Source organism: Hydra viridissima, unplaced genomic scaffold (assembly GCF_058129835.1).
Source record: "Hydra viridissima isolate aposymbiotic clone 2 unplaced genomic scaffold, HvirCarnegie_v1 scaffold_16, whole genome shotgun sequence".
Taxonomy (NCBI): domain Eukaryota; kingdom Metazoa; phylum Cnidaria; class Hydrozoa; order Anthoathecata; family Hydridae; genus Hydra; species Hydra viridissima.
Window position 1 is genome coordinate 561112 of NW_028324315.1, and position 12348 is coordinate 573459.

At 32.8% G+C, this 12348-nt stretch overlaps 4 protein-coding genes across 4 annotated transcripts in view; 3 read left to right on the plus strand and 1 right to left on the minus strand.

The window, feature by feature from the left end:
* The window catches only part of LOC149877183 (uncharacterized), a 288845-nt gene that overhangs the window by 87480 nt on the left and 189017 nt on the right, over positions 1 to 12348 (plus strand). The window lies entirely within an intron of this gene.
* On the plus strand, positions 4102 to 5700 carry LOC149877192 (uncharacterized). The gene has a single exon (XM_090074281.1). The coding sequence runs from the start codon at positions 4102 to 4104 to the stop codon at positions 5698 to 5700; it is 1599 nt and encodes a 532-aa protein (XP_089930407.1).
* On the plus strand, positions 5761 to 6672 carry LOC149877193 (uncharacterized). Its single transcript, XM_090074282.1, has one exon. The coding sequence runs from the start codon at positions 5761 to 5763 to the stop codon at positions 6670 to 6672; it is 912 nt and encodes a 303-aa protein (XP_089930408.1).
* On the minus strand, positions 8877 to 10804 carry LOC149877194 (uncharacterized). The gene is made up of 2 exons (XM_090074283.1): positions 10090 to 10804; positions 8877 to 9976 (listed from the first exon to the last, which is right to left on the minus strand). The coding sequence occupies exons 1-2, from the start codon at positions 10682 to 10684 to the stop codon at positions 8877 to 8879; spliced, it is 1695 nt and encodes a 564-aa protein (XP_089930409.1). The 5' UTR covers positions 10685 to 10804.

The following is a 12348-nucleotide window of genomic DNA, read 5'->3' on the forward strand; positions in this document are numbered from 1 at the left end:
TTTAAAAAAAATGGAAGCTTTTGGAATGAAAAATTAACTGCTTTTTAATTTCATTATACATTAAAATGTTCTATTTTTAAGGACAATCAAATTTTGGACAAATGACAATGGTTCTAAATAGTTTATAAGACTTGATTATCTTATTTATCATAAGTCTTAATGCAAAAACAGTATTGCAATGAACAAGTTTTTTAAGATAATAGTTTATGTGAATAAAAAGTACATAAACCTTGTAACCAGTGAACAAGCACAAAACCACTGCCTAGAGAATTGTAAACTTTGATCGCCAACTGGGTTTAGAAAATGAATTGTGAATGTCTGAGCATATACTTTTATCCATATTTAAATTTATGCAGAATTTAATTTATGCATTTATGCTAGTTTTATTCTTTTAAGGTTGTTCGAATATTAGAACCTTTTTTTCTAACATTCCAAGAATATTTTTTTAGAGTACAAAGTTGCTTTTGTTACTTAACAGTTTTTTTTTCGTGAATTAAAACTTATAACTTAACTCAAATCTTTAACTTTTACTAAAAGTGTTCAAAGGTCATCAACCATCTCCATTGTTCAAAGGTTACCATCTCCATTACCTACTAGAGGTTACTAAGACTTATTCTTGAAAGAAATTGTCTTACTTTGGAGTTGTTCCATGTAAAATTATCCACCCAAAATAATTTTTACACCCTTATGTTTTAAAATCAATTGATCTATATATTATTGGTTGTTCTTAACAATCAAAAAATAATTGCAATAGTTTGAAATGCACAAAAGGTCTTGTGATATCTGTTTTAAATATAGTAATGGGAAGTGTTAATCAACTTAGACCTTTACTTTTAACAAATTTAAAAATGATATGCTAAAGACGCTGTTAGTAAAATGTTTTTAATATTGTAATTTTATGATGCAATATATTTATATTTAAAACATTAGTCTCAGTATTATAGGTTTTTGGAGATAAAATGAAGGCTGTCACCCAAATAAAAGTTTACTTGAATATTGTTAATTTAATAAAAAAAAATGTAGCTTTGTCTCTCTAATACTTATCACAGCATCACACAACAAAACAAAATATTTTCTAATGGAAAAAAATTGCTAGAAAAATAAAGCTTGGAAAAAATTTTTTTTTTTTTTTTTTAAGTATTCTCAAAATAATTTAAGCTCTGAATTGAAGATTAAACAGAAGATAAGAGTAAATAAAAGTTTAAAAGAAAAATCAATTTAGAGGCATTAAAATTAATGAAATGAAGTCTAAATTAAAGAAAGTTATTATACAAACAACTAAATAAAAATAAAAGTTGAATTAGAAAAAAAATGTATATATATATATTGAATTAGAAAAATAGCTTGAACCATTTTTAAGACACTTTAAATACAAAATATGCAAAGTTCACTGGGTTTTAAAAATATTTATTGACTACAAATAAAAAAGCAATACTTGTCAATCACCAAAATAATCTAAAGTTTTGTATTTATATAGTTAAGTATTTTGGAGGTGGGTGCACACTAACATATTGTGAATACCTGAGGGGAAAGTTGTAGTTTACAATGTAATCAACTTTACAGAACACTTTCTTTTCAACTTTTTCTGTTAATAATCATAGTCTTTAGTATATATTAAATGTGATATACCAGACATAATTGTTTACTGACAAAAAATTTACACTTCAAACAAGTGATATTAATATTTTTGAAGCCTTTGATTAGCTCATTCAAGCCTTCATCTAACAGAGCTTTTCGTTTTTGAGAAAATGGTTCCAATAATTTATGCAACTTTTTAATAACAGTTTTGATCAAAACACTACTTAGGACACATTTTTCAATTTTGATTTCTTTATTTAAACTTTACTAAAAAATTTAGATTTGATTTTAATAAAATGCACTTTTTTCTTGGAGCAGTTTAGAAACTGACTAAATACACAAAGTTAGTCAAAATGTCAAGTAGACTGCAAGTTCAACAACTTGTGCACTATCCAAAAGTTCTTTACGGCTTCTAAGTCTAAATTAAACGTAATGACCTTTCTTCATTGCACTCCAGATATTCCTTCAGCAGTCACATCATCAATCAGTTGTTGAATGGTGTATAGATAAGGATGGTAACAATTGGTCTGCCAACAACAAAAGTGAGACTTAACCTACAGAAAAATCTTATCATAGATAAAGAGTAAATAAACCAGTTAAAATTATTTAGCTAATGGTTGTTTAAATACAATTTCTTGATGCTTTTTAGAATAAAAGGATATATGAAGTCCTGAGTAGGATTTTTCAAACTTAAGATTGGATTGTGGATCTCAAAATCATTCAACTTTGAGTCTTAATAAAACTAGGTTACTAATCAGGGTGATTTAAACTTTTTTGGCTGGTGTTATATTCTAGAGGATCTGATAAGTAATATTCTCAATTGACAAAATCTTGACAAACCAATTTTATTCTTATTAACTGCATATTAAAAAAAAAGTTAAACAAAAATTGGTTAAAGAACTATTTAAAATTTCAAATTAACTATTTTAATTGAAAAATTATAAATTAATAGCAAATTAAAAAATAAATAAAAATATATGAAAGAAAATTTTTTTTTTAATGCAATTATGAAGAAATGAATCAAATAAACTTTTCAAGTTTAAATAAATGAAATCAAAGTCATAACTAAATAAAAGATAAACATTGTAACTTTTTGTGACCTTTTTAACAGTGCCTTCTGTCATATTTTTGTAGTAATATTAACTTTTATTAAGTTAAAAAAACCTTGTGCAAATAATAAAGTTAATTATACTTATTTATTAATTTAATTGAAGATAAAAACTTTAAGAACTTTATCTACAGTTGAACTGTAATTAAAAATATTAGTTTTATAATTGAACTGTCTCAATACTTAGCATAAAAACTTATAAAAATTGAAACTAGCTAAATCATTTATTTGAATCATACTTAATATGATTCAAATAAATTACCATTCAACAAAAAGTAGTGGTAATATCATTTATTAAAATGATTTTAATAATTGATTTAGGAGAACTTTTAATTGAAATAAGAGGATTATTGAGGAGAACTTTTGATTACCACAAAAATGTTTATTTTTTCATTTTTGTTCATTTTTCTTTTTAGTTAAATCTGAACCAATTATTATAAATTTAAAAGCAGATTGAAGTTCCTCTTCATCCGCCCCTCCCCCTCCCTCTTCCCATGTCTCAAAATAAAAGCGGAAAATCAAAATTTAAGTACCAAAAGTGCTGCACAAAATAGAGTATGTGCTGCATGAAATAAATCAATAAAATTTGGCAGGTGCAAAGGAATTGTGTAAACTTAACATCGAGAATAGTATTGCAAAAAAAACAAGTATATCCTCAACATTTACTGAATGCACAAAGTATAACTAAGTTTTTGTCATTTAAAAATCTACTTAAAAAAGTTTTTATTGTAATCAAAAGGTACAGATTTATAAAGTTTAATTACTCTAGTTTTTAAAAAATATCTATACTAATATATAACTCTAAATAAAAAACCTCAATATACGTTTCTCCCTCAATAGCGAAAAGCAAACTTCAAAAAACGTGGCACAGAATTTTAGCACAAATATCGGTTCCGTAAAACGCGTAATTCTACGTACCTAAATAATGGATTGTGTGTCAAGTGTAAAATTTACTCTTATTTATCAATAAATTAAATAAAACACAATGCATAAGATATAGAAATATATAAAAATATAATTTGTTAATATTATTTTATCACTTAAATTATATTTAAAACTTTCAAAATACCAGCAAGAAAGTAATAGTACGCTTTTCGCTGATTTTTACATGCAAGAGCACAGCTGTCTGATAAATTTGATGAAAAATTTCATAAAAGTGTCCTCTTAAAGTTCGCAAAAAATTAAAGCGCAGTACGAACCAGTCAAAGGAACAACGTCTTACGCTGGTCAAAGGTACACGAGATGGGTTTCTTCAACAATTATCATCTCAAACCCCATTTAGGGTTAGTAGAAAAGGACAGTTAGTTAGGAGAGAAAATATTGCTATTTAGTGACTTGTTGATTGCGAGAAAAAAGTATAAGCTAACCGGGCATGGAACCAAGTATGAGATTATTTGATATGTTTGAAACGTATGATGGCACTTCGGATGCTGATGTCTGGATTCAACGAACGTGATGAGGTTATTTTAGTGGATTTCCAACCGTTTGGAGTTGATATGATGCTTGGAATGAGTTCCATTAAATTACTAGGAGGAGTATTTGTTTCTCCATTGGGAAAAGCGAAGTTCGGACTGAGTTACTGCGGAGCATCGGCTTCGAGTAAGAACAAAGTCAAGAAAATCGAAATTAAAAAGAATGATCACGAAGCAATTTTTAATGGTGTTGAATGGAGAGTCAAATGGAAATGGAGAGATGGAGAAGGCCCCACCAGATTGTATAATAAAGTGGCACAGTACGGAATTCCACCATACGCTAGAGCAGACTATGAAAACGAACTACAGGATTGGATTGATCGGAAATGGCTGTTAGAGTATGACGAAAATGAATTGGGGCCGCTCAAAGGGCAGATTCCCTTAATGGCTGTCATTCAGAGAAACAAAGACAACAAAATCCGACCTGTTCTAGACTGGAGAGAAGCTAACGATTTCATTGAGGCATACACGAGAGATGCAGATGTGTGTGTCGAAAAGCTTAGAGAATGGAGAAGAATGGGTAACAAACCAGCAATCATCGATTTACGCAAGGCTTATCTTCAACTAAAAACTGATAAATCTCTTTGGCCGATCCAAACAGTGGTGTTTCGAAATAAAAGGTATTGCTTGACACGACTTGGTTTCGGATTGAATGTTGCGCCAATGATCATGAAATCCGTTGTGAGTGCCGTCGTTGATCAAGACGAATTGGTGAAGAGGGGAACGTCTGCTTATGTAGACGACATTTTCGTAGACGAAAGTGTGGTGAGTCTTGATTATGTCAAGAGGCATTTTTTGAAATATGGTTTAGAGAGTAAAGATGGTGAGCAGATTGATGATAATGGAGTTCGTGTGTTAAGATTGTGTGTGCGCAAGGTTGGTAACAAACTGATGTGGTCCAGAGGGAATCGAGGTGATGCTATCTCGCAAAAGTTAACCAGGAGAGTTGTGTTTTTAATCTGTGGACAATTGGTAGGACATTTACCCGTGTGTGGTTGGCTGCGAGTGATTTGTAGTCTCTTGAAGAGAAAAGCTGTCAGCCTGACGACGGGTTGGGACGATGAAGTTTGTGATGAGAACGTTAAGTGGGTGCTTCAGGTATTTGCTGAGGTGGAACGCTGCGAGCCTGCTTGTGGTGATTGGGCTGTGCGTGGTGATGAAGGAAAAGTGTGGGTTGATGCCAGTTCTTTAGCGATTGGTGCTCTTATTCAAGTTAAGGAGACTACTGTGGAGGATGCAACATGGCTGCGAAAAGAAACGTCTGATGTTCATATAAACATGGCAAAATTAGACGCTGTGATACGGGGAATGAATATGGCTCTGATGTGGAAGCTGAAGAAAGTGACTGTTTTTACCGATTCCATGACTGTGTACCACAGGGTTTCTGACGCCCTTACGGGAAAATCATGGTTGAGATCAAAAGCGACGGGTGAAATGCTGATTCGAAGAAGACTGAGCGTGTTGCAACAACTAATTGAAGAATACGATGTTAGCGTCGAGGTGAAACTCATTCCTTCTAAAGATAATTTGGCCGACGCATAAACTAGAGTTCGCAGCAGATGGCTCAACAAACTGACTGTGCCAGAGTGTCGGAATAGTTGTATGGGAATCGCAGCTACGAAGGCTGAATCTATTTCTGATATACACAAAAGAACTGGATGTTTTGGAGTGAATCGAACGTTAAACTTTGTTCGTAAAACAATTCCGACTGCTACTGAAAACGATGTTCGAAATGTGATAAAAAATTGCGAACCATGTCAGTCAATAGATCAAGCGCCAATACGGTGGGAAAAAGGGAAATTGGATGTTGAAGGAAACTGGGAGGGATTGGCCATGGATATCACGCATTATGGCACTGACAAGTTTTTGAGTCTAATTGATTGTGGACCTTCAAAATACGCGTTGTGGCGACAATTATCGAGCTCATACGGAAGTGTTGCCATAGTCCGAATACTCCGTCTTGTTTTTTGTGAACGTGGAGCACCGTCTGAGATATTAACTGACAATGAGCCAACATTTAAAACTAAAGAGATAAGGAGTTTCCTTGATAGTTGGGGAGTGCAAATTAGATATAGAGCCGCTTATTATCCTGAAGGAAATGGAATTGTGGAAAGAAACCACCGTACGATCAAGAGAATAGCAGAACGATCAAAAATGTCGATACCGGAAGCCCTATATTGGTACAATGTCTCAGCCGACAAAAATGGTGCAAGCCCGATGGGCAAAATATACAGCTATCCTATTGGTGTGAAAAGATTGAAAAAAGAGAATCTTATTGCACGAAATGTCATGAACGAGAGATTTCGAAATGGCGATAAAGTCTGGCTGAAACCACCAAATGCGAGGTGCCATACAAAGTGGCAACCAGCTACGGTAACTCGGAATGCGTTAAACCAAACCGTAGAAGTGAACGGCATTCCGCGTCATGTGAAACACATTACACCTCGAAATGATACTCAGCCCTACGTTATCCCTGATGTGGAAGTAGAAATGAATGTTGAACTGATCAAGTGAACGCTGAAAACCAAGGAGATCCAATTAAAGATGTGTTAGAGACGAACGAGGAAAATATCGAAGCTGAAGATAGACCCCAAGAAATCGACATGCTTTTGCGACGGAGTGGTCGGGAACGGCGCATGCCTTCGAAATACTTTGATTGCTACTTGGATGATCCGTAAGGATCAAGGAGGAGTGTAATTCCGGAAAGTTCTAGAACATTTGATGACATTAGGGATTTAATAGCTCTAATAGTTTTTACAAATAAGAATTGTAAATATGTGTTTGTGGTGATTTATAACGGTTTGTGAAAGGATATTTTGGGAAAAGCATGGGGTATATATAAAGGAGAAATTTTTTTTTATCACAAATTATCTTTAAAGATTTATTCTAAGATGGGTCAATCTAGATCTATCCCTTATGTATGACCATTGGGGTAGAGGAATTGGTTTGTCACCCTCAATAGTTTTGTAACTGCATTGATTTATTGCTTTATTTGTAAAAAACACATTAAAAAACTTTGCATCGCATAATTTATTTTTCTCTCTGCTTTCTTGGATTCCTTTCACCACTTTGTTTGTATATATTTTTTATTTGTATAATTTTTTCATTAAAAGGTAGGTTGTTTAGAATGCGTTTTAAATAATCAGATTTTACTAAAATAAATTTTGAGAACTTTTGGTGAAGTGATCTGTTAAGATTACTTGATTTATTTCTGAAATTCATCTTTCTTTTTTTGCTATTTTCTTTGCTATAGTCTTTGCAAGTGAGGTCACTTTTAAAACTTACAAAGATAAGAAAAATTATAGTGCTGAAGATGAAATTGAAGAATATGAAAATGATGATGATGGTGATGGTTATGGTGATAGTGATGGTGAACAGGGAAACAATGAGGACTCTGAAGAAGTTGCTAATCTATATGTCTATAACAGAAGTGAGTTTTTTACTTTCTCTAATAGTTCTTAAAGATAACACATGTTACACTATAGAAGGTATCATTCAGAAATGTTTGTCAGCAGTCAATGGGTTTTGATAATTCTACTTCATTATATGCTCCAATTAATAAACGTTGTTTTCAGAATATTTTAAATTCTATGCTCTTATTATTTTTCATTAATATTTTTCATTCTTTGGATATCTTTATTTCTTGAAAATTTTTTTAACAGACGAGGAATATATATCCTCATTCTCAATTACCAGTAACTAAAGTTTTTCTACTTCTGTAATATTTGCTTTGTTTAAAATGATTACATCATCAGTTAATTACATCATCAATAAATTACATCATCAATCAATTACATCATCAATCAATTATATCATCAATCAAATGCATCATCAATTAGTTATGTCATGTAAAGTAGTTTACTTCATTGCTCACAGTCAATAAAGTTACGAGTTCTCAAAGAAGAACTCATTAATACTGTGTACTATTACATATTCCACCAAAAGTTGGTTGATGATATCATGCCAACAACATGGATCACTGTGTCACGAAATGACTTTTAATTCGAACCTCTTGTCCCGAGAAAACCCTTTGGAGGTTTGAGAGTACACATGTGTAGAATAACACTAGAGTTGCTTTTGAAATCTTTCATCATCGTCCGAGAAAGAAAAATCAGTTTAAAGTTTTTAATTTTATTGCTCAGAATAAAAATTTTACAAAAAAATAATTTCTTTAAAAAAATCTTGTTCTCTATTATAACATATAAATTTCTTCAACATATAATGTGTTTGCAACTCTAAACAAAGCAAAACCAAAAAAAATACATACAAACTATTCTTGAAAGACAAACAGTTTTCTACTTTCAGCTTTGAAATTCAAGCTGTGAAAAACATTAATGATTCTAGATACTTATACAAAATTATTCTACTCAATTGATTAAGAAGCAAGCCTTTATTAAACTCTTACATAGCATATGTAATTAATAACTGTAAATGTCTCTTCCACAAATAGAAATCAAAATAAATGTTTACTGTTATACTCGATCAAACAGTTTCGAAGATTCCTGGGATAATCCCGATGGATGGCTGGCCTCTTGAAACGTTGCCAATGAAGACTGAAGTTGTGGTGAAGTGACTCTGTGGCTTGCTCAGAAAAGATGCCCAGAGAGTGGTTGTGGCGATCAATAAACTGCGTCACATGGAAGAAAACAGCATGTGCTTTGGAGGTAACACTTGTGTTTGGAAGGTTGAGATAGGAAGCTTTAAACTCTTCAATAAGCTCACAGTAGTTCTGAAACAGCATCAAATTTTCTGAGGGTTTCAATAAATGGAAATGCCAAAAAGCAAGCATGCTTCTCTGCAAGTTGTTGAAGTGAGTCAACATTTCTCAAAAGCTTTCTACACTCATTGCCAGCAAATTGTCCTCCATGAAAAGGTTGTTGTTGAATGTTGATCATCTTTGGCCACTCATCTGCATTTTGCCAAACCTGACAGAGGTTCTTAAAGAGGTGGTTCACAACACCAATAAGAAGGTGAAGTTCCATAGGAGGAATAAAATCTAGGACAAGAGTATCATCAGAAAGTCTTTTTATTGGCTGGTGAACAACATTTTGAAAGTCCCTTGCCTTTTTTGTTTGGGCACCGGCTGCTTGGAAGCCTTCAAAATCAGAACGAATGGAGCCAAATGTTCGAAGCTCACCACTGTGATGAAGATTCTTTGACTCAATGTCACACCAGGTGCAAGGGTGTGCACTAGAGTGAAATTGCAAGCCACAAATTATGTTAGCAAGCTTCATGTCGCATGACAACACAAAAGACATTCTCTCTAAACACAGTTTATCCAGGATTTGTTTGACATTGTCATAGTTTTCAGAGACATTTTCTGCAATGGCCACCAAAAGTTGACGCTTCACTCCTGAGTCTTTGAAATTTTTAAAGAGAGGTTTCTTTGATGGAGGAGAAGTATCTGGTGTTTCTAAGCTCATAATACCAAAAGAAACTTTCACGAACCCGCCTCCACCATCTATCCCCACCTTAATAAGCTGGTCTGACTGAGGGCCTCTGACTTCAGCAACAGTGTTTCTTAATGACTCCATTTCATTGCAGTACACCAATAAATGTTTAGACTCTTGGCTAGTGCTTTTGGATGTATCAGTAATTTCTGAGGTGACAAAGAGGTCAGAAAGTTGCTTTCCAAGAGATTCAAACTTTTCTCTGAAATTTTTCTCCACAACACGCTGTGGAACTACTTTGTTTAGAGTTGAAGCAAGCATATTCATTCCTCTATTTGAAAGACCAATCTGGTTTTGAACTTGTACTAGATGTTGTGCAGTCAAGGTGGGTGTAGATGAAGGAAATAATTCTCTTTGTCGCGATGGACCTGCAAAAAATCACAGAAAGTTACCATTGTATCATTTCCGAAATTCATAGTGTATATTTTATTGCTATGCCCTTTGACAAAAGTTTTTTTTGTTTAAAAAGTACAGTTTTTACCTGGAGTTACTGGAAAGGGTCTTCCTACTCTTTGATTGAGACGGATAGTGCCATGGGGGGAAGGAACTTTGTTGGCAATTACAGAAACAGCCACTCTTTCTGCTGCTTTTTTGTCCTTTTCTGCAACTTCGAGTAAGTTCTGTCGTAACATTGCTTTAGTACAGACATGAGGGATGCCTCTTCCTATCAATGAAAAGCATGCTGAACATCTTTTCTCAACAATTGGCTGTTCTATAAGCTGACTGGCAGTGTTTGTTGCTCCACTTATCTGAGGGCTTCTGAATTTTGCTTTTCCCACACTACAAATCAAGCAATCACATGCTGATTCTCTTGTTGCAGGACGGATCTTTATGTTTTGATAGTCTGGCAAGGAAGGAAGTTGGACATCTCTCCCTTCACCTTTTCTTCTGAGACTTACTCGACAGTTTTCACAGATTCCAATTGGTACTCTTTGGTCTTCAAAGTTGATTCTTTGGCCCAAAATTTCTTGACTGCGTTTAATCATAAAATCAGTCAGCTGCCTTTTAGCTTTGTTCATACAGAGAAAACAGACAGTTTTCCTGTTGTCTTCATGAGTTTTTGCTTGGTTAGGCATTTTGAAAAATGACGCACACCTTGTTCTTTTAAAACGGTTTCTAAACTGTTTGCAGGTTTTTCCCGGAATTTTTTAGTTAATTATTTTTTTGCTAAAATATTTTGTATGTACTATTTGTAAAACAAATAACCAAAATAGGCAGTTTTTTTGAGAAAGAAAAAAAAACTCTTAGTTTATTGACCTTATTAAATAAGCATAAAATTAGAAACTTTAAACTGATTTTTCTTTCTCGGACAATGATGAAAGATTTCAAAACCAACTCTAGTGTAATTCTACACATGTGTACTCTCTAACCTCCAAAGGGTTTTCTCGGGACAAGAGGTTCGAATTAATATTAAGTAGTAGGCTTAACATTCCACTGTGTCATTTCGTGACACAGTGGAATGTTAAGCCTACTACTTCCACCAATTCTTAATATCCTCATAGCAGAATCTTTGAGCTTTTAGAGCTTTTAAAAGTTATTGACCTTTTAATAATTTTTTATATATATGCTATTTAAACTTCAATAAACTAATATGGCAGTGGAAGCTAACATCTTAGTGTTGATAAATGCTAATACAAATCTGCATCAGCAGCAATTCTAAAAAAGTATGAATAAAAGGAAGTTCATCAAACTCTGCATAGTGAGTCAGAACATGAAAACACGAGTGATTCAGAACTAATCACGAAATTTCAAATTACGAAAACATTTTAATCCTTATTAATCGTCTAACCCTTATTAATCGTCTAATTCTTGATCACAGGGAGTTCGCAAAAAACAGTTCATGATCCTTTTGATGGTGCGTTTATCACCACTTGCTTTTTAAAAACTTCCTTGAAGAATTTTTTGGAGTTTTCATATTTATTGGTTTACTAGCAGGAATATCCGGGTCTTTTTTAATAGCGACCAATTTTTTCATTTTTAAAATTGTGATCTGTTTGTTTGTCTTTACAAGGCAAATAGATGAGGAAGATTATCGATAAACGAGGAAAATTATTGATTAACCCATAAATATGAAAACTTCACAATCAATTTATTATCGATATATTTCGATTTCAATCTTGAGAACTCCTGTCAGCAAGCATTTTGACTTAAATCTGAAAACCTAGAGATCGCTGCTGTAATTTTTTTAGAAGAACTTATAAGTAGCAACTCTTTTTTTAGTACGGCTGCTCACTAAACTTATGTTAAATCGCTAATATTTGAGTTTGATTAGAAAATTACTTTTTAAAAGATTTTTTTGTGTAAATTATTTTTTAATCATTTCATTCATTTCAGAACGATTCAAGATCCATTTTCCTGTTCATCCAAATAAAAGAAAAAAAGATTACTACAACCTCATCTCTTTGTATAAGCATCATCAAGGGGGGTGCTGTTCTTCAAAAAAAGTCAAAACGGAGGACTGTTTAGAAGTTTTTTTAGATGATCTTAAGAATAACAGTTACGAAACTATGGATATTCCAATACCTGAGCCAACTATGGACCCAACTTTGGATCATCCACAACAATTTATAAAGAGCATTATGCATTATAACAAAATAAAAAACAAGATCGTTAGCTCGATGAATATAAAAATTGGGAACCAAATTTTGAAATACTGTCAATCCTTTCAGGACCAGCTTTTTACAAAAACCTTGTGTATGTTGTAATAATTTCGTTATTTTTTAAATTAGGACTTTCTTAA